Here is a 21,576-nt window from a genome sequence, read left to right on the forward strand (position 1 = left end):
TGATTCTGTCTTCCTAAATGGACTTCCGCCACAAGATGAAGGTTGTTTGTATACAGTGGCATTTTATTGCCACATTATTTTGTTTGTTTGCTTACCAGATTTTCTACTTGCGGGGATAGTTTTAAACTGGGAGGGACTGAAACAATTTTCACAGATTAACATGGAGAAAGTGTGTGTAATTCTAAGATGTACCCGTGGCTAATCCCATGCATGGCAGCTCTTGCGAGAGTTCGCAAGCAAGGGGAGGAGGAAGAGGAAAGCGGCAGTGGGGAACATAAGGCCAATGGACAGGTCAGCGACGGGTGGCGGGGGAGAGGAAGCGGCAGTCGGCAGGAAGAGGCAATGGCGGCTGGGGCTGGGATGGGGAGAAAGCGGCAGCGGCAGCTGGAAAAAGTGGCTGGCCAGGCAGCCAGCCAGAGAGAAAAAACATTGGAGGAGAGAAGAGGAGGGGGAGGGCTGAGGTGCCGAGAATGAGGGAGAACTAGAGGCACAGGTGCTCTGTGCCCAGGCCAGCTAGCAGTGCTGTAATACACCAGTCCTGATTCCTGACTGGTCTTAGACAGACAGAACTAATAGCTCAGTATTTCCCCTTGTGTAGAAATCAGGCATATTACTTTCAGGAAATGGAAGATCCCTTGTTCATGCATGGAAGCAAAGGGTTGCATGCATGGGACTCTCTGGGTGCTGGTCTAAATACATATTGCAGTATTAAAATATGGTGCTGCTAAGCTTTATAACAGCAGCCTTCAACAGCTGTTAATTGTTCGTTCTGGGGTGCGTGGGGGAATTCCTTTTAATCTTCGTTTTGCATTGCATTTTTACATTCCTGACACATGATGGCAGCAGAAAGTTCTTGAAATATTTGACCTAGTATATAATAAAAGATAATGGGACAGTTTTGGTTTTAAACAAATTCCTTAAAACTATTGTGAAATCAATAACATTTCCATGCAGGTTATTTTAACATTTTACATAGAGAATTACACATTGGGAACAATGGAGGTATAGTCCTACTTGATTCAATTGACAAGATTTAAGAACTTACTGTACTAACCTTTTCACTGAAAGTTTTAACTCAGAAGTGCTTAACTTTGGCACCCCCACCCCATTTTTAATGTCTATTTATTAAAATGCTTTATACCATTTTCCCCAAGAGCTCAATAATGGTGTTCAGCACCCCCATCCACCCCACCTCCACACACAATATGATGTTTTAAAATCACATCATCATCCTACTTCAGAGAAATAAAACTTTCCTGCAAGGCTTGTCTGCTATAATTATGAAGTACTAAATGCTAGGTCACAGTGAATAACTTTGGTTTCAGAACTGCAAATGAAGAGGAGCTTTGAACAGTAGTGCCACCTATCTAATATTATTAGGAGATATGTGCCTGCTGAGAATGTTTATCTTATCTCAACTTAGGCTTCTCCAGCAAAATGAATGCTTGTGGTCACGGCTGTCCTTAGAGAGCCCTGGCAGGGTGCGGGGGCCCCCTTCTAGTTAATTCTAATGGTGGTTAAAAGAGTGGGGCCTGGGGCGGTTGCCCTGCTTGCCATGCCCTAAGGACAGCCCTGCCTGTGATATTAGGCTAGGCTAAGCCAAGGACTGTATAGAAAAGTTTAAAGAAGAAGAGATTCATTTCTCCTGTATCTTTATTTGCCAGTTATCAAAAATAAAAACTCAAACACTGACATGTCAAGGTATAAAACTTCATTAGAGTTTTTCAGTTTCAAAAAGCAGTAGCAATAATAAAGACAGAAACCAAAAGATGTTAGGGAATGCAAAAAGCAAGCTAAAGACTACAAAGCTGTGTTTCTCTTGGGCCTGCTAAAGAAAAACGTGCACAGTTGACTTCTCTGTCCTAGGTATCTCCAAATTGCTTCAGTGCCCACTCCAGATCTTTCCCTTCTGCACACCTGAAGGGGCGGGGGCTGTCCTTTCATGAAAGACAGCCCACACAGCCAATAGCAGCTGGAGAGAGAATATATAATTTAACAATAGTTTTCAACATTGTTTTAAATTTCTGAATTGTTGTAACACTAACCTTTTTCTGTTGTAATTTGTATTGTTTTACTGTAAACTGCCGAGAGACTTAAGTTTTGGGCAGTATACAAATATGTTAAATAAATAACTGCAGTGCCAGCGTTAAGACAATGCTGGCATTGCTAAACCGGATGTACAATTCTCTGTTTGGGGAGGGAAACTGTGGGTCCATTTTTGAATTAAATTGCACTTGCCTGCATTTGGACATGCAGTTTGTGAAACCAGAGGTTAAGGGACCACCGTTTTTGTGTTACATGCGAATACGGCCACTGTTTCAGGTCCCAGTTAAAGGATTTCACTCTCTTTACCTCTTCCCAATTCAAAACAAAAGTCACGTGCCGATGATCTAATTGTTTTTCCTAATAGGCCGTAGGTGAAGGCCAAGCACCAAATGCAAAACAAGTGTTTTAGCAAAAACGAGGGCTCACACACAGACTGCACAAAATGTGGCTCCCATCAAATACACCTGGAAAAGGGTGTAACACAACACTAGCCTATCTGCATTTGTTTCTAGCTGTGTTCATCAAGTGATGCAAACAAGTCAGTCTAAGAATGTAAGGCTGTCCTTCCACTCCACCTTCTGGCAGGACTTTCTGTGCTTTAAAAGTTGCATGTCAGATTATGTCAATAGGTATGACTTTCCCCATCCTGTTAAAGCAAAGGCATAGTGCTGGGAAAAGGTAGCAGCTCTATGTAATACACTGAAATAAACAGGAAGAAAAAGTTTTGAAAATGGGGAGAACGATTTTGGAAATATTGGCACGTAGCGTTTTCAAACTGTGTATATAAAGTTGCCTTATACTGAGCCAGACCATTAGTGTCTGTTCCTAGAGTGGCTACAATTTTAAATAAACCATTAAAACTTGGTTTAAACAGTACAATATTAAGAGAAAACAAGCTCATATTATCACAGCAGCGGCAAGAATTAGAGCTGTGCCTCCAGTGCGAACATTATGCTTTGCATAACTAAGCAAATAATTTTAATGTTTACAAATTAAGGCAAAAAATTAAAATCAACTTAAGTATGTGCTGTAAATTCTTGCTTGAGCTCACTTCTGCTTGAAAGATATGAAAAAAGGTATAAATCAAAGGCGTAACTACCATTAGGCAAGGGGAGGCAGTCGTCTTCGGGTCCCACTGCCTCGAGGGGCCCCCCAGAGGCACATCACATGACTCCCCAACCGCCCATGTTGCACCCCCTATGAATTATGTTGAGTCTCTTCGAGATCGGCAGGAGCAGAGTAAAAGAAACTCAATTCAATGTATACTAAGTTTTCACCGTATTCATAATGGGGATGTGAGTGTGAGTGCACTATATATTGTGAAGTGTGTTTGTATATCAGCGAGGGGCCCATTTTAAAATCTTGTCTCTGGGTCCCCTCCAACCTTGCTACGCCCCTGGTATAAATAGTTTCGTGGCTCCATTCCTGGAAACAATGCTGAGTAAACTCAAATCACATTACTGGTATTGGGGGCATAATTATAATGCTGCTTTGACGATCAATGTGAAATTACCTAAATTCAGGTGAGATAAGATTTAGCCTCTCCCAAGATCTTTCATGACAGACTATTGTAGGCATTCAAGTTGCAAAATTTGAGAGAAAGTTTATACAACTAGTAGAATGACGTAGTAAAACGTTTCCAGATTTTACTATTTCAGGTTGCAGTTGGGAGTTGCATGTTTAAATGCTCCTATACTGAGGAAGAAAAGGTCCTGCATGTAGAAAGCTAGCCTGTCAAGGAGAAAAGGTCCTGTGGGGACAATAATTCAAAGATGGAGCCCTCTACCATACCCTGAAGCTGAAGGTTTAGAGAAAGCTTTGCTTATAATTCTGTTGCTTCTATAAACTAACCTGAAGATTCACTTCATATTTGCTGGTCTTGCACATCTAACAGTGTCTACCATTGTTTGTCAAGGTAAAGAAGGTATGTATCAAATGTTCCACTGCTGTCTTCTGCTCTCCACTAAGTGTTTACCACACCACATGTCTCCTAGCAAACTAGAGAGCAAGGTTTACATTCAATAAAGCCATTAAAACATGGTTTTAAAAATACAATATTGCATTGCTCTCAAGGTTTATATGACCTTTGCACAAACTACTCATTGAATGGCATCTAAGCTGTAATGAAATAAACCCTCTGTTTACAAAGCAGAGTTTTAATCTAGGCTGTCTTGGTTCTCTTTCTTCCACTAGTGTTACTATCCATTTTCCCTCTTACTAAGGGATCTGTTTAAATAAGCAGCAGCATGGCAAGAAAATATTCAACATGTGCAGTCTCTGTCACCAAAGCTCTACAGTGATAGGGGGTGGGGAGCTCCCTCTCTTTAATGTCTGCCTGTCATGTAGCTGTTGGTGGCAAAAAAAGGGGGTAACTCAAATGTCCACCCTAATCTGACATATAATTGATATTCATTTTCTAAAAACCACTACAACTGCACATCGTCACTATACTAAACTAGTACAACTCATTTTTCCACTGCACAAGGAACAAACAGAAAACATATGGCATATCTGACTATAAAACCATATTTTGTGCCAGGTAGAGAATAAAGGGAAAAGCTGGCAAGAGTAGGAGAAACAGACAAGTAAAAGTGGAATAGAAAACAAGTTAAATACATTATTATTACCTCTACTGATCATATGGAATTCAGCCTTGTAGCCAGCCTTTCTTTTTATGTCTGGCAGCCACATTTCTAGGTGTGGCTTTTTAGGGGGTTGATTTTTGCTGCACAGTGCAGGCCAGCTGTATGTTATTAAATACATTAGTAAGCCTATAACATGGGTTAGCCCTTAAATCATTAATGCATCACATTCATTCACTGTATTGCAAAGGACGTTGTCCTGCCCAATTAGCTTGAGTTTTGCCAATAAATTTTATGAAACATCTTAATTTTTTAAATGGGGTTTCTATAAAAAGTGGAGGATATACCAGGCGGTCTTGGAGGAAACTGATTATCTCTATACCCATTTCAAACTGACTTCCAGGTGGGTTATGGGGTGGAGACTGCCCTGATCGGCCTGATGGATGATCTCTAGTTGGGAATTGACAGAGGAAGTGTGATTCTGTTGGTCCTTTTGGACCTCTCGGCAGCTTTCGATACTATCGACCATAGTATCCTTCTGGAATGTCTTGAGAGTGTTTGGGGTGGGAGGCACTGTTTTACAGTGGTTCCACTCCTACCTCTCAGACAGATTCCAGATGGTGTCAATTGGAGACTGTTGCTCTTTGAAATCTGAGCTTAAGTATGGTGTCCCTCAAGGCTCCATACTCTCTCCAGTGCTTTTCAACATCTAAATGAAACCGCTGGGAGAGATCATCAGGGCATTTGGAGCTGGATGTTATCAGTATGCTGATGACACCCAGATCTACTTCTCTGTGTCAACTTCTTCAGGAGCTGGCATATCTTCCCTAAATGCCTGCCTGGAAGCAGTAATGGGCTGGATGAGGGAGAATAAACTGAAGCTGAATCCAGATAAGACGGAGGTACTTATTGTGCGGGGTCCGAACTCCAGAGACGATTTTGACCTACCTGTTCTGGACTGAGTCACACTTCCCCACAATGAACAGGTTCGCATTCTGGGAGTACTTCTGGATCTACACCTCTCCCTGGTTTCTCAGGTTGAGGCGGTGGCCAGGGGTGCTTTCTATCAGCTTCGGCTGATATGTCAGCTGCATCCATTTCTCGAGATCAGTGACCTCAAAACAGTGGTACATTTGTTGGTAACCTCCAGACTGTAATGCGCTCTACGTGGGGTTGCCTTTGTACGTAGTCCAGAAACTTCAGTTGGTTCACAATGTGGCAGCCAGGTTGGTCTTCGGGTCATCTCGGAGGGACCAGATTACTCCCTTGTTGATGGAGCTACACTGGCTGCCAATAGGTTTCTGGGCAAAATACAAAGTGCTAATTATAACTTATAAAGCTCTAAACAGCTTAGGCCCTGGGTATTTAAGAGAATGTCTTCTTCGTTATGTGCCCCACCACCCACTGAGGTCACTTGAGGAGGTCCGTCTTCAGTTACCGCCAGCTCGTCTGGTGGCCACACGGAGACGGGCCTTCTCGATTGCTGCCCCAAGATTGTGGAATACACTCCCTGCTGAGATACGATCCTCCCCATCTCTAACTACTTTTAAAAAACATTTCAAGACCCATCTCTTCACCCAAGCTTTTTCAGCTTTTTACATTTGTAGGTTTTAATTTTATGCTGTTTTTAAATTGTTCAACTGTTTTAACCTTTTATATTTGTTTTAATTGTTTTTATGTCACTGTTAACCACCCAGAGACGAAAGTTTTGGGTGGTATATAAGTTAAATAAATAATAATAAATATTTCAGTAGAGCCACTGATGACCAGGACAAACAAATCATGTGACTTATTCCTTACATTCCAGGTGCTTTTTGAATTGTAATATTACAGTTGAGGTTTGTGGTAAATGGAAATGGAACTCCTGTTTACAGATGATTTTCTACCCACAAAGCTTAATGCCCAAAGTTATATTCTACAATCTATAGCAGACAGTTCTTCCTAACTAGAAGCAGGAAGAGTCACTTATGTCAAAATAAAAGTATTTTTAGCTTTATTTTATTGTTAAATTTGTATACCACCTTTCATTAAAACAATCCCAAGGCGAAAAATTAAAACAAGACTATAAAAATTACACAATTAAAATATTAAGCGAGAATATAAAAACATTTAAATTACAAGCACAATATAACCTTACAAAGCAGCAGTAGTAGAGACAATCATATAAAAGCCTGGATAAAAAGCCAAGATTTCACACGCTTTCTAAAAACTGTGGTGGAGACAGAGGAGCAAATAGCCATTGAGAGAGAATTCCAGAGTCTGGGGACAGCAACACAGAAGGCCCTGTCCTGCGTGCACGACAGCCGAGCCTCCTTCACTGTCGGCACCCGGAGCAGAGCCCCCTCAGATAACCTCGTCAAGTGGGCAGCAACCCTTGGGAGCAGGAAGTCCCTCAGGAATCCAGGGCCCAAACCCTTAAGGGCTTTAAAGCTCTAAAACCAGCACCTTGAATTAGACCTGGAAACAAACTGGAAAATCTGATTAAATTCATTAAATTTTTTCAAATATGGTTTCCATTTATTGAATATGTCAATAAGGGATGGTCAGTTTGTAACCCTCCATCCACTCAAATTAAATTTTGGAATGATGTTCTTTCTTGAATTTTATTTTCAGTTTTCTCCTATCAAGTTGTACCTGCATGCTCAGCAACCAACAATCTCTTCTTAATACTGGTCTTGTGTATAACCTCAAATGGCTCTTAATTTCTGGCTTATGGTTGAGTTTTTATTGTTCTTTTCCATTGCTGCACAGTTTTTACACGTGCTGTATTTGTTGAAAATAATCTTTAAAAAAAAATTAAGTATATTCTCTTAAACCAGCCAGGTTTATTGGGCACTGTGATATTTTACATTTCAGGTAATTAGGCAACTCAAGGCAATGTGTATATAAACTAAGGCTTAATCATTTCCAGTCTGTATTTCCAGTAACTAACTCTAGTGATATAAGGTCCGCGTTTTATGGCATAAGATAAATAATTCTGCATCATGTATCAGAAGTAAGATAAACATGATGTAGTCTGCATTCAATGAAATCTACTCCTAAGGGTAAATAGAATTGTTTGTAGTCCAGTTCTATGTGTGTGAGCTGGAAGTTCCTCAGAATTTAATAGGATTTACTATGAAGTAATTGTGCAGATTTAAAATGGATTGATGATGGGCATTCACTTTGCCCTAGAAACCCTGGGATCTGTAGTTCTATCATGATGGAGGGCATAGGGATTTTGCCTATGTGGGAGAAAAAGCAAAAAGGTGAAATTGAAAAGTGTATTGTAAATTTCACTTATTTTTGCCTTTGTGTTGCTAGCTGCAGAGGTAAGGTAGGGAAAACAAAACCTGTCAATTTAATTTCCCCCGTCAAAAGCAGGGTGAACACAACACCTTAGTTTGATCTCATTTTATCATAAAACTGTAGCAACAGTAAACAATTCAAGGAGCTCTAGAGCAGAGGGAAGGCATTCCAGAACACGCAACATTTTAATCACATAATTTATTGGCAAAACTTTAAATCAGGTAATGCAATAGGAAGCAAATCAGAAGCTATATTTCCAAAGCAGCTGAGACAATTCTTTTGTCAGTTCACAGCTGACAATTGTGCTACAACTTCTACAGAAAGTTCAATAATGGCTATAATTAGTTTTTGTTTTTTTTAAGGATGAGATAACACCTGAGGGGAGAGGAAACAGGAATGCTATAGCTTGGGAACAGTTTCATCTAAATTCTTGTTAGCAATGAATGAGTGAGTAGATAGGGTTGCTACCAGAGAAAAGGCTAGGATGAAAAGACCAGAGAATTTCCAGCATCCTCACCTGCCAGCATTCTTTGGGGCAAGCTGTGATCATTAAACTGGTATAAAGCTGTTAACATATTTATCTGAATTCAAGACTAGAGCTTTTTTCAAGTTATTTGATGTTAGAAACTAGGATAATCTTAAATCAAAGTTCTCTTTCTTTGGGGGTAAAAACAGATATACCTGTATTTTTTAAGGAGGGAGTCTTAAATTCAGAGTCATCTATTTGGGTAAATATGGTATGTATATGTTGACTGGATGGGCTTTAAGAGGCGTAAGTTTACCTTCCTTGAAAAACAGCCAACACAACTTTTTTGATAATGCTTGTAAAGTTGTGCTGGAACACAGAAATAGAAAGAAATTTTAGGCTTTCTTCCCAACACAAAATTTTGACACATGGAGTTTTTTTTAAGCAATGAAAGAAGAGTTTATGGAGATCTGACTTTGCAGTCTGCATGAATGACCATGCTTTGAAGTGCATGCAACAATACATGTATTATTCACAGGCTTGATGGTGCTATTGGGAGAATCACATATGAAAAAGTTGTAACATACAATGAATGGTTTAGCTAGTAGGTGTGTGTAAGACTGACTTCTGTCCTGAGTACTGACACACAAGTGGTCTGAAAGTGCCATTGGAAATAATAAGTTAGTAGTGACCAGCTTGCTGCAACGGGTTGTTGATCATGACTAGTGTTAGCTGGATTTGGGACCAAGATCTTTTTCTCCTCTCCCCTATGAAATACTTGTGTTTTGCAAGTATGACTCTTCAGCATACCTGTTCTGGTCTTGATTGCCCTTAGCTTAATCTAGAGCCGTGTTTCAGGAGTCCCGCACATGTGACGGCTATACCAAGGCAAACATTCGGCATTTTATTCCTCCAAATTCGAATCGCGACATTTGATAATGCAAATTCCTTTTTCCTCCAGTTTTTGTTTCCGCTCTAGTCAAAACAGCGCCACCACACCTGCTTACCTAACTCCTCCTCCCACTTAGCAGACACCGAATTCAGATACTGGGGTCCAGGGGCGTAACAAGGCTGGAGTGAGCCCAGAGACAAAATTTTAAAATGGGCCCCTCGCTGATACAAACACACACACTTTACAATATATAGTCATGTGATTTGCCTCTGGGGGGCCCCAGGCAGCCGCCTCCCCTTGCCTAATAGTAGTTACACCCCTGCTGGGGTCTTTTAACCCTAAACATCCCTCTCTGCAATGGGACTCGCTTCCAACTGCCTATATAGAGGATTGCATATATAAAGAGCATGAAGATATTTACAGTTCCTGTTCAACTAATTACTTCTCCTATTCAGTTAAGTTAAATTTTATTCTCTCTCTCACACACACACTCTGATAGCTGAACCTTACCATTCATTGCATGGTATATACACACACACACACCCCTCCTTCGGGACTAAATAAGCCCCGTGCGCTGAACAGAGCTTACTTCTGAGTAGGCAGACCTAGCCTCAGGTTGACTTGCTCCCAAATAAGCGGGCAGAGGATTGCCGCCTGGGACACTTTGGTCGTGTAACTTAAGAAAGCAAACAAGCAAGCAGCGGGGGCACTGCGCCTTCCGCTTCAGCCGCTTGCAGGTTGCCTCCGCGCCGCCAGGGGCCGGGGCAGCCAGGCAGGCACCCTCGGCTCTCTCTCCTCCCTCTCCTGCTGCTGCTGAGCGGGCTTGAGGCAAGGAGCGGCGTGTGTGTGTATCTCGCTCGGTAACCAGGAAGCGGGAGTCGGGACCAGGAAACTGGAACCTGTCAGGCCAGCAGCGGCGCGGGGCGTCTGTCTCGACTGATCAGCATGGAGGGCAAGTGCAGTGGCGGCCATACGGTGAGGAGAAAAGGGTTGTGCGTGGGGGGAAGCGAAAGCCGGGGGAGAGATGGGGCCAGATGATGGGGTAGGCGGGATGGGGGGTGTCGCCAAGCGGGGGAGAGGCCTAGAGATGGGGCGGCAGCACTGAAGTCTTCTCCAGTGTCCCTCCACGGAGCGCCTCCTAGAATCTCCTCCAGAAGAAGTTCGGGCGGCGGGGGATGAGGGAGCGGCGGCACTTTCACATCGTCCAGTTCAGGGCAGAGCCGACTCCTCCAGCAACTATCAGCAAAGCCCAAAGAGAAGCCGCACCATCAGCAGCCTGTCCCTGTGCGGCTGAGCCAGTATCTGGGATCCCAGCCCCCCACCCCGTGGGAGATTTGCAGCGTCAGGATTTGAAATTACAGCTATTTGACCGGAGGAGGGGCGCGCGGCTTTCTCGCGTGCACCCCTCGCATCACCTAACTCGGGTGTGGGCGTGATGTGACGGAGGCGCGGCCCTCTGGAACTCTAAATTGGTTTCTATCTATCTATCTATCTATCTATCTATCTGTTTCAAACGTATTTTGGTAAAGAAATCAGGGCGGCTTCACACCTGGTGCCTGGCCTGGCAATCCACAACCAAGGCAGATTAGATACTGTGTAAAATATGTGAAATGTAATCTTGGGATCATGGCTCAAGACTCTGATCCTCGTTTGAAATGTGTGTACTAAAAGGGCAAATAAAGCTGATTGTGGTAGATTCTGAAATGTATACTACAACAATGCAGTAAATCACCCATACAGGCCTGTCACCCTCATCGTTTTTCTTTGGCACCATGGTGGAGGCATGGGGAGAACAAAGAGAGTCCAATGACTTGTAGTAATGTTTTTTTTGAGCCAACATCCCTTTTTCTAAAATAATTATATTTCTGTGGACGCCCTTGGGTTTGACAGTCTACTTAAAAACAAAAACAAAACCCCCGGGGCCCATGATTGTGTGTTAAACTTACAAAACAGGAGCGCTGTATTATGAAATTTACATTCATGGTTAGGGCATAGATAATCTAAGTGCCTTGAGTATGTACTCTTGCATAGACAAATTGCTGGTTAGACCAAGGGACTCTCTGGATTAGATCAAGGGTCTCGTAGACTTTGTAAGAGTTCTAATGAACTGTATGTCCTAGTGACTCACAAGAAACTGAGCACTTTTTCATAAGTGTACCACTAGTTATCTTCTGACCATTCCTATCCTGGTTGAACCTCTTTACCTGCTGCAATACGCAGCGATAACTCTGAATTGGTAGTCAGCCCTAGGCTAGACCATATTTTTAAGGACCAGTCCAGCAGGTGTGAGTTCTGGGAATACATAAAGTAAAGAAACAGTATCACTGAGCATATGTTCAATGCATTTCCTTCACTCATCTCCATCTCCTGTCTCTCCCTGTGAAATATAAGACAGCCACCACTTTCAAAGGCACCCATTCCTTTAATGTCCTTGACAAAACAGTGCAGTTGTTTGGATTGACACCCATGGTGGCAGCTTTCTAATGCTAGTGGCTGACTAATAAAGAGTGAGTAAAGGGCTGCAAAACACATGTGCTTTTTGTCTAATGTCAGAAAGCATGCATTAAGTGGGATGAAACTTTCAGACTCATCTTGTGGCCACCACCTATTTCAATGTTATCTTGATCTCCATCCAGGTTCACAACAGTAAACCCTTTAACCACTTCATTTCCTATTTTGTATTGGTTGAGAGTGATTCACATGGTAAAAGAGCATAATGGGTTCCGTCTCTGTGTGATGGGACCTCCTGTTGCTCTGGTAATATCTGTTGTTATTACTCACTAGTATTTTTAAGCCCGTTATAATAACGGGCGCTAGGTTCCCCCCCCCTTTATTTCTTCTTCCTTTTCTCTTGCCCTTTTTTTTTTGTTTCTTTTTTATTTATTTCTCTCTTCCTTTCTTTCCTTTCCTCTGCAGTTACCTCTTTGAAACTATGGTCTACTTTACATTGGCTGTGTAGGAAGTTGTATATCAAGTCAGAGACCCTTGATCCGTCCATCAACCTCACTATTGCCTACTACACTGACTGGCAGCATCTCCCCAAAGTTCCAGGCAGGAGTCTTTCCCAGCCCTCCCTGGAGATGCTGCCAGGGCTTGAACCTGGGGTCTTCTGCATGCAGTAACTTACTATGGAGTAAGCCTTGTTGAAATTGGTAGGGCTTACTTCCGAGTAAATGTGCACACTGCAGACTCAGGCTGGAAGTATTCTACACACACCACAACCCATCTCCTTTGCAAGCTGCGGTGCGGGCGGCGACGTGACACAGACACACACTAAGCAAGCCAGCCTTGCCTGGTATATGCTTGCTGTAGTGTAGTAGAGAGAGGCTTGGGTTCGCGAGGAGAAAAAGTGCTGGTGTTTCTCTCCAGTGGGGGAAACAGCGCAGAGAGCCTGACTGAGCTTCGCCCTTGCTGGAGTGAGAGAAGTGCAAAGAGGAAAGAGTTACCTCCTTCAGTTACCTCCTTGTTCTCTCACCTGCTGGCAAACAAATTGAGGAGGCTGGGAGCAGAAAAGCCTTTTTAGAGGAACCCCCCACCCGGAAAAGGAGGCATAGGAAGAAGCTGGGCAGAGGCGCCGCTGCGGCCGCCGGCGCCGGACGGGATGAGGAGGCGGCGGCAAGAGAACCGCCTCCCGCGCCTTCCTCCCTGCTGAATTGCCTCCCTGCGGCCGGGTAGGGTGTGCCGTCGCTGCCTCTGTGCTTCTGGTCGGATGGTGAGTGCTGGCTCCGCCGCCATCAGTGCCGCCCGCAACCGCCGTCTTCCCCTTGGCCCTGCCTCCCAGAGTGCCGCCCAGAATGCCGTCCCGATTGCTGCCCGCCCCCGCCGTCTTTCCCTTCCCGGTGTCCTTTCCTCCGGGCAGACAGACGCGGCAGCAATAGAACTGGCCAGCATGGCCGCCTGGTGTCGGTGGTCCTGTCTCCCTTGGGTTGTTCTGGGCCTGCGCTTCGCGCAGGCCCAGAACAGCCCAGGGAGGCAGGGACGCAGATCCCCAACGTTCCAAGGCCATGGCCACTCACTTAGCCTTTTATTATATAGGATAGGGCAAGACACATCATATGGGACCTTTGCAGGAAAGGCTGTCCCATGCATGGACATAGGAATGAGACAAATGGGGACAACAAGCTTCTAATAGAAAATAAATAACATTTATTGAATAGCAATCAAAACACACAATCTCATTTGAGGAATTGGCCAGATAGATCTCTAATTGTAATGCTAGGAAACCAAGTCATTAATGTGGGGAATTTGAGAGACTCAACTCGCTCGCATGAATATCATCACAGAAAAGCAGTACATTCAGTAATAACCATTGAAACGAATGCGGTAACCATAGAATTTTGACTTAGCAAATCTGCTTGTTGTCAGACTACCAGATAGCTTGGGAATGCTATGTGGGAATGGTTTCTCAGACAGGCGGGATGTTACTTGACACAGGAATCAGCAAATCAAGGGAAGAAAGAGCCTGGTTAGAAAAGGAGGGCATAGGCAAAACAAGATAATCCAATGCAGCTGCTTTGGAAGTAGACTAGGTGCCTTAAACCAGCTGGTTTGAAGGATCGGGAGAGGTTAGGTTTAGAGAAAAGATGAACACGAGAGGGAAATTCTCCTGAGTTGGTCACTGTGATTTAGCTTGTTAGTGAGCAAGGTCAGGATTGTGATTTTTAGAGAATTTAGTTAGTTTTTGAGCATAGTTGGATAAACCTATTCACAAATGTGGATCTTCACTAAGCTTCCAAGCAGGCTAGACTCCTGATCATAGAAGCACATCAGCTTTGCATGGTGTTTTTGGCAGAAGGGTTGAACACTTCCCACCTTACTTCTAATCAGAAAGAGAGAGTGAGATTACTTTTAAGAACATAAGAACAGCCCTGCAGGATCAGACCGAAGGCCCATCTAGTCCAGCATCCTGTTTCACACAGTGGCCCACCAGATGCCGCTGGGAAGCCCACAGGCAGGAGCTGAGGGCATGCCATCTCTCCTGCTGTTACTCCCCTGCAGTGGTGGAAGAAGCCAGCCGGTGGGTGGCCTGTGTTCCTCCCACCACGGCGCCCCCCCCGCCATGCCCCCTTGCATCTGATGTCAGATGCAGGGGTGTGGCTTCACTTGCAAACAGGGCCGCGTTCCCCATTTGAGAGCAAATACTGTGGCCAGTGTTGCGTTCGTAGCCCCAGGTTTTGTAACCTAGCCTCATAAGGAAGGTGCTCTAGGCCCCTGGTCATCTCATCTTGGTTGCCCCCTTCTGCACCTTTTCCAGTTCTGCAATGTCGTTCTTTATGTATGGTGACCAGAATTGTTTGCAGTACTCTAAGTGTGGCCGCACCATAATTTTGTATAAGGGCATTGTGATATTAGCAGTTTTATTTCCAATCTCCTTCCTAAAGATCCCTAGTGTGGAATTGGCCTTTTTAACAGCTGCCGCACATTGAGTTGACACTTTCAACGAGCTTTCCACCCCAAGATTTCCCAAGATTTATCTCCTGGTCAGTCACTGACAGCAAAGATCCTATCAGCATATATGTGAAGTTGGGTTTCCCCCCTAAAATGATAAATCTTATTTCACATTCATTGCAAAATGTCTCTTTCTGTTGTGTCTCTAGATAGCAAGCAGAGGAGACTTCTGTGATTATTTCCATGTAGGGTAAATACTACAGATGAAAGTTGCACCCTTGGAACAGAAGTACCCTGATCCTTTTACTATTGGTTAAGAATGTAGCCTTTGTTCACGTCAGTGCAGCCACAGTGCTGTTCCTAGGTTTACCACTAACTAGGATTTTGGGATTGGGTCACAGGATTACATGTCCTTTCACCTTACCTTTTCATGCATGAATCCCCACTGCCTTCCTTTTAACATGGGTAGACAGGGTCTGATTGCCCTTACATGAATGTTTAATGCACACTTACTCCCAGGCTTCTGTTTAAGTGCAGTCAGATCTGTAGTTCCTGTTATAGTTTCATTGAATTCTCAGGTTTTTTGTTATGTTTGGCTTTTGTTTTTGTTTTTTGTACATAGTTTTATGTCGGGGGCGTGCATCAAACTGCAAGTAAAACATATCTTTCATAATTTATCTACTTTTAAGTGTGTAACCTTTTAGGAAAAAAATATTTCCTGTTAAATTTATTTATTGTTAATCAGCAGTGTCAGGATCACAGTCATGGCCCCCTTCGCCATCATGGTCACAGCTGGCCCAACATGTATGAAGATAAAGATCTGCCAAAAGAGCAAAATGTGCTTCCTTTTGTAGAGGACTACAGTAACTTTGATATTGTTAAAGCAACTCAGTAAGTATGTTTAATATTTATATCAAGGGAATTGTTGTAATTGAACAAGGTGGGACAAATGTTCCGGGGGTGGGATGGAGAGCTGGCCTGGATGAAAGCTTGTTCTTTGCTCTCCCCATCCCACCTCCCTGACTCGTTGACACATGGGTGGCTCTTGACTGTAGGTCTTGTCTTGGCTTCAGTCAAGACAAGTTCTCTCCAGAAGGGGAGTGCAGAGGAGTGTTAGGCAGTGTCCCTCCCTTCTCCTGACTGGGTGGCTACTGGTTAGGTTCCCCCCACCCTTCCCGCAGCCTAAGTGACATGCTCAGCAGCAAGGGAAATGTCAGGGAGCATCAAGAAGCCAGTCATGAGAAGGGGAGGAGACAGAGATGCTACCTGGCACTTCTTCCCTTCCCTCCTTAAGTAGAGAGAGAGTGAAAAAGATCTTCAATTAAAGTTCCTTAGGGACCCTTCTTGAATCCTACTCTCAATAAAAAGAACAGAGTAAAACCATAATACTCCTTTTCTTTGCTTCCTCTCCCCACTATTTCTTAGCAGCTGGGTTTGGTTTGGTTCTAAATTCTGGGACAAAATCTTGGACCCAGTTTTCTGTGGAAAACATTTGCTGGTGTGTGTGTGGGTGAATAAGAAAGACAGAAGTGTTGCAGGTGTGTTATGAATATATAAGGTGATTGTAGTAGCTAGATATATTTTTAAAATGTTTCTGAGCCAGGGGAATGCACACTTACTTACAAGTGAAAGTGTCTGTATGCATGGAATTGTGTGATATTGTTTGTGCAGGAGCAAGAGAAATGGCGTGCAGGGAATCTTTTGTTTTTCACCATGTCCTTAGCGTTCTTCTGCAGCAAGACACGGGGAGGACAAAGGAAAAAGTGTGGGGGAGCATGGTCCCAGATTCTACTCCAGCCTGGCAACACCCTTGATTTATATTTATATTTTAAAAATAATAAATTATGTAATATATTGAATACCAGCTGCAATAAGTTGTATGGGTGAGAAAGAGAAACCAGTAATATTGTCAGTATTTAAATATGCTATTTTTGTTGTTGTTCAAACTTGTTCTTACCCTGTTTCTGGAGAAGAGCCTATTTCTCACAGTAAAACCTTCCCATACACTAGGTTTGATCTTATGTTTTTCCTTAGAAGAAGTCAGTACTCCAGAGACTGTGTATGTAATATTAAAAAATATAAATGATTGAATCAGCTAATTTAAACTCCAGAGAAATGCATGATATACATGCAGTAAAACCACATAAGAATAAAGCATCACAATTTCAGATACATAGGTGAGATTGCTAGATGCCAATACCTCAATACATTTCAAGTTTCAATAACTTCTAGATCTCATATGCAAATCAGCTGCAAAATTAATTCAGATTAATATTCAAGTATAAGTGAGATTTGGCCAAAAAGCCAATGAGAATATTCTCACAGGTGAACATCTTGGAAGAAAATTACCTTTTGTTAAACCCATGGTGTTTGATGATCAGTTCAATTCCAAGTGCTCAATACTGAAGCCTTTTAAGCAGAGCCGGATTAACCTAGTAGCAAAAGTAGCATTTGCTACAGGCCCCACATTTTCAAAGGCCCCACACTAAATGCTTGCAAGCTTTTCTCCTTTCCCCATTTCCTCCTCTCTGCTTCTGCAATCCACCCTTGGTGGGAAAAGAGCCGTTGCAGTCTTAGTGCTCACTGGTCACCCAGCTCTTGCAGCTTCATTCCTTCCTGTTGAAGGGAAAGGTCGCTTTGCTGCCCAGGCAGTGCTCCAAACAGCAAAAAGCCAGGGCTTGCAGAAGCCCGAAGGAAATAGCCTGTCCATTTCTTGAAAATTTCTTGTCACGCTCACTTTCCTTATGATGCTGGATTAGATGGTGATGCCCATGTCCCACCACCCCGCCCCTGGTACCCTAAAAGGTACTAATAGCCTTATCCAGTGTTTGCACATTAAAATATGTAGTTTAAAATAAAAATATTTAAAAAGCCAATCCACGGAAAAACCATCTGCTGTTAATATCAGAGAAAGATTTACTCTGGGGATCAATTTGAATAAGAATATCTGTTTTTATTTATTTTATTCATTCATTCATTCATTCGTCCACAACTCAGTGAGTTACTTTACTGTGCAAGTAATAATTTATGTTTTAATACTTATGTGCATTTTTAAAATTTAGGGCCCCTTTATAACAAATGCTACAGGCCCCACACTAGCTTAATCCGGCCCTGCTTTTAAGGGCATAAACCAAAACAAAAAACCATAAACCTTTACTTTTGGAAAGTCCCTTGTTGCCTGTAATTATGACCTAATATTCTATTTAATACCAATGAGGGTGTTCACCCCCTTCATGTGGTAATTGATGTGTTAGCAAGCAAGGGTTATTACTATTATACCCAATTAAGTCTGACATCTGCAAAGCATGTTTGACCTGTGAAGAGTAACTGAAGCCAATTTGAGTTGTGCAGGCCTGGTTTAAAGCAATGTGGTCACCAAAATATAGCTGGATGCTACACTTCATAACGATAAACTTTAAAAATGTACGGATAGATGCAGCTCATGAAAGAAGACCATGAAAGTGTATATATTCAAGCTACATAATTCAGTACTCAGAGGGCTGGACCAGGCTGGACTGAGATTCTGCTGCAGAAATGAATATGCAGAAATTTGTGTAACCTGCATTAAAATACCCTGGGTGTGGAGGAGAGCAGCAAGATGTTGCAGGTGAAGTGCGAGTAGTGTGTATTTCCGTGGTATGAAAGTCTTGATATGCAGGACAACATATTGTTAGGAATTCTGACCAGACTCGCATTTTCCAGTCCTTTTTCTAATTGTTCTTAATATGTTTACCTCTTTGGCCAAAGCATGTTACGCTTGTTATTTTTTGAGTTTCTTTTAAGTACCAATTCCCAGTGATGCAACCATTTTTTTGTTATATAGTAACAGATAATATATATTCATTCATTTTGTATAATTGTTCCAGTTAAGCATTTTTATATTTACTTCTGATTTGACCCCTCTTAGACTGTTTGTTTGTTTGTTTGTAACATTTTTATATACCACCGAGAACTCAGAACTGGGCAGTTTACTATCACGTATTTACAAATCTGTCCATGATGTTTGCTGTAAATGTCATAGCCTTAAGGCAGACATTTATCATTTGTTATGGACATGTCCTTTAATTTTTAAAACAAGTTAAAATATCAGGATAATATAAAAGAGCTCACAGGTTAGCAGTGTTCCCTAACAGGGAATCCCAGTAACAGGGAATCCCAGTGTTGGTGACTACAATTCCCAGCCAAAGGCCATTGCAGCTGAGGATCCTGGGAGTTGAAGTCAATAACATGTGGGATTCCCTGTTAGGTTACTGGTTAGGTTAAAGAATCCTAAAATAGTATTGTATTAGTTAAAAGGAGAGGTGTTGATCAATCATATTGAACTGATACTTGGCTTATCATCTGCTGCAAGACTTTGTATTGCTTCTTCCTGGAAATCTTCCCATTTTTAACAGCTTGGTGTGAACATACTGTATTTGGGACATTGCATTACAGTATTTACAAAATGGGCATACAGTATTTTAGATGATGTGCTTTATTTTCTTTGATATGTTCTGTTATATAACTGTTTGCATTTTATTTGTTTATAATAAAGAATATAAAATGCAAGAAAAAGTGTTTACTGCTTGGCTACCAAGAACATAAGAATGGCCTGCTACATCAGACCACAGGACCACCTAATCCAGCATCCTGTTTCTCACAGTGGAAAGCAGATGCTTCTGGGAAGATCAGAAACAGGACAAGTAGGCAAACATTTTCCCTAATAATTAATAAAGTAAAGTTAACTTAATTTGCTCCTGAATTTCAGATATGGCCTGTTGGAGCGGTGCCAGGAGTTAGTAGAAGCAGGATATGATGTAAGGCAGCCAGACAAAGAAAACGTTACTCTTCTTCATTGGGCAGCTATTAATAATCGTCTGGATCTTGTCAAGTAAGCTGTTTCTGAATGTTTGCATAAACTTTTGGTTTAAGTCAAATAGTTAATAACTTAATTTGAACACATGAATTAGGTATATTTGCCATCTTTCGGTAATGTGTTAATTTTTTTCTTTACCAAGAGATTCTAATATAAAACATTGTTTGGTTTCAGAAGTATACGAGTCCATGTTGTATATAGGTTATCACAATGAAACTTCGTTATATTATTGTTCACATTTGTGTGATATAACTTTTCTAAGACTTAAGTTCAAATAATATTTGTTACAAATAATATTAAAAGTTCAGTTTTCAATAACTGCATGTAAACTCGCTACATCCTGTACTAAACTAAATTGTACTAGACTAAGGGAGGGATTCAAAAAGCCCCTTGCACAAGCATAAAGTGTATCTGCTTACAGAGGGAGGAGGTCTTCAGTATTTGCCACTTTCCCCAGCCCATCTCATGCTCCTGCTGACCAACAAGAGCAGCATTTGGGGGAAGCATGTGAGCTGTAGAAGGCAGCAGGGAACACCTGTTGTCTGAGCAGAATTTTCCACACTGTTCTGGATCCCTCCCACATCTTAATTAAAAATAGAAGGGGGTTTAAAACAAGTATTCTTAATGACTAGCTGACCTGGCACAGAGCATCTGTGCCCCTAGTTCTCCCTGACCCCCCTTCAGCCCCATTTCATTTTCCTTCCCCACACCAGTTCGTTCCCACCCCACCCTCCCAGTTTGTTCTCCCTCGGCGGCCAAGCTTCTCCTCCCCACCCACCACCGCTTCTCCTCCCCTCCATTTCCAAAAATCCTCAGTTTCAACCACTAACTGTTTGCCGCCGCCACCTTTCTTTCCTGCCTTTTCCACTGCCGTTTCCCCGCCAGGCCAACCTCTGCCATCGCTCTCCCCCCCCCCGCCAGCTTTGCCCTGCCGCTGTTGCCACTGTTTTTTTCCCGGCTGGCCACCTTCTTCTGCCTTCTTCCCCCTACCCGCCGGCTGCACTGCCGCTCACTGGCGTTTTGTTTCCCCGCTAGCCAGCTGTTGCCGCCACCACCATTTTTTCCTCTCCCAGCCATCCCATTGCTATCCCAAACTCTCACAAGAGCTGCCACACATGGGATTAGCAACGGGTACGTTTAAGAGAATTAAATATATAGATATAGATAATGCAAGGTTCATAACTAGAATCCAATACTACAGATATACAGAATGTTTGAGGGTACTTAAAGATTTGTATATTCATAAATATCTCTAGGTAATATTGAATATTTGTATATTACATTCCAGTGTGTCTCAGTCTTTAATAACTTAGTTTGTAATTAAGGTAGCAATTATTTGTTTAAATGGACACTCTGCCTGAGGGCAAGAATCTCATAACTAGGAGAGCCTTTCATTATAAAAACTTGTCTAAACTTAAACTGTTTGTGAAGCTCTGTTCCATTTTAGATGGTATGTAGAGATTCCCATTTTAGATGGAGGATATTTGGTCTTGTGGTGGTAGCAAGCATGAATTGTCCCCTGTGGTAAGCAGGGTTTGCCCTAGTTTGGATATGAATGGGGGACTATATGTGTGAGCACTGTAAAATATTCCCCTTTAGGGGATGGGGCTGCTCTGGGAATAGCACCTGCATGCTTGTATGTAGAAGGTTCCAAGTTCCCTCCCTGACATCTCCAAGTTAGGGCTGACTTGGTAGAAGGCAGCTTCCTATGTTCTTATGGTATTTAGAAATCAACCATGATACTGAAATTGTAGTTAATCTCTAAATACCATCTAAAGTGAGGCCAGCAGTGGTGTAATGGTTAGAGTGCTGGACTAGGACCAGCAATTCAGAATCATTTTTGAATTCAAATCATTCAGCCATGATACTTGCTGGGTGACTCTGGGCCAGTCACTTCTCTCTCAGCCTAACCTACTTCACAGGGTTGTTGTGAGGAGAAACTGAAGTATGTAGTACACCGCTCTGGGCTCCTTGGAGGAAGAGCGGGATATAAAATGTAAAATAATAATAATAATAATAATAATAAAGTGGGGAAATTATTTTTTCTAATCTATAAAGC

The 21,576-nt window shown here is 42.5% G+C and overlaps 1 protein-coding gene across 1 annotated transcript in view; it reads left to right on the plus strand.

Moving 5' to 3' along the window:
- The first annotated feature begins 10,028 nt into the window (after positions 1 to 10,028).
- ZDHHC13 (zinc finger DHHC-type palmitoyltransferase 13) overlaps positions 10,029 to 21,576 on the plus strand; it is a 47,818-nt gene continuing 36,270 nt past the window's right edge. Inside the window, exons 1-3 of the mRNA XM_053284558.1 lie at positions 10,029 to 10,249; positions 15,408 to 15,553; positions 19,410 to 19,532. Coding sequence (XP_053140533.1) covers positions 10,220 to 10,249; positions 15,408 to 15,553; positions 19,410 to 19,532 — 299 coding nt within the window. The 5' untranslated portion in view covers positions 10,029 to 10,219. The remainder of the gene's footprint in view (positions 10,250 to 15,407; positions 15,554 to 19,409; positions 19,533 to 21,576) is intronic.

This window comes from Hemicordylus capensis, chromosome 1, assembly GCF_027244095.1.
Source record: "Hemicordylus capensis ecotype Gifberg chromosome 1, rHemCap1.1.pri, whole genome shotgun sequence".
In the NCBI taxonomy this organism is placed as follows: domain Eukaryota; kingdom Metazoa; phylum Chordata; class Lepidosauria; order Squamata; family Cordylidae; genus Hemicordylus; species Hemicordylus capensis.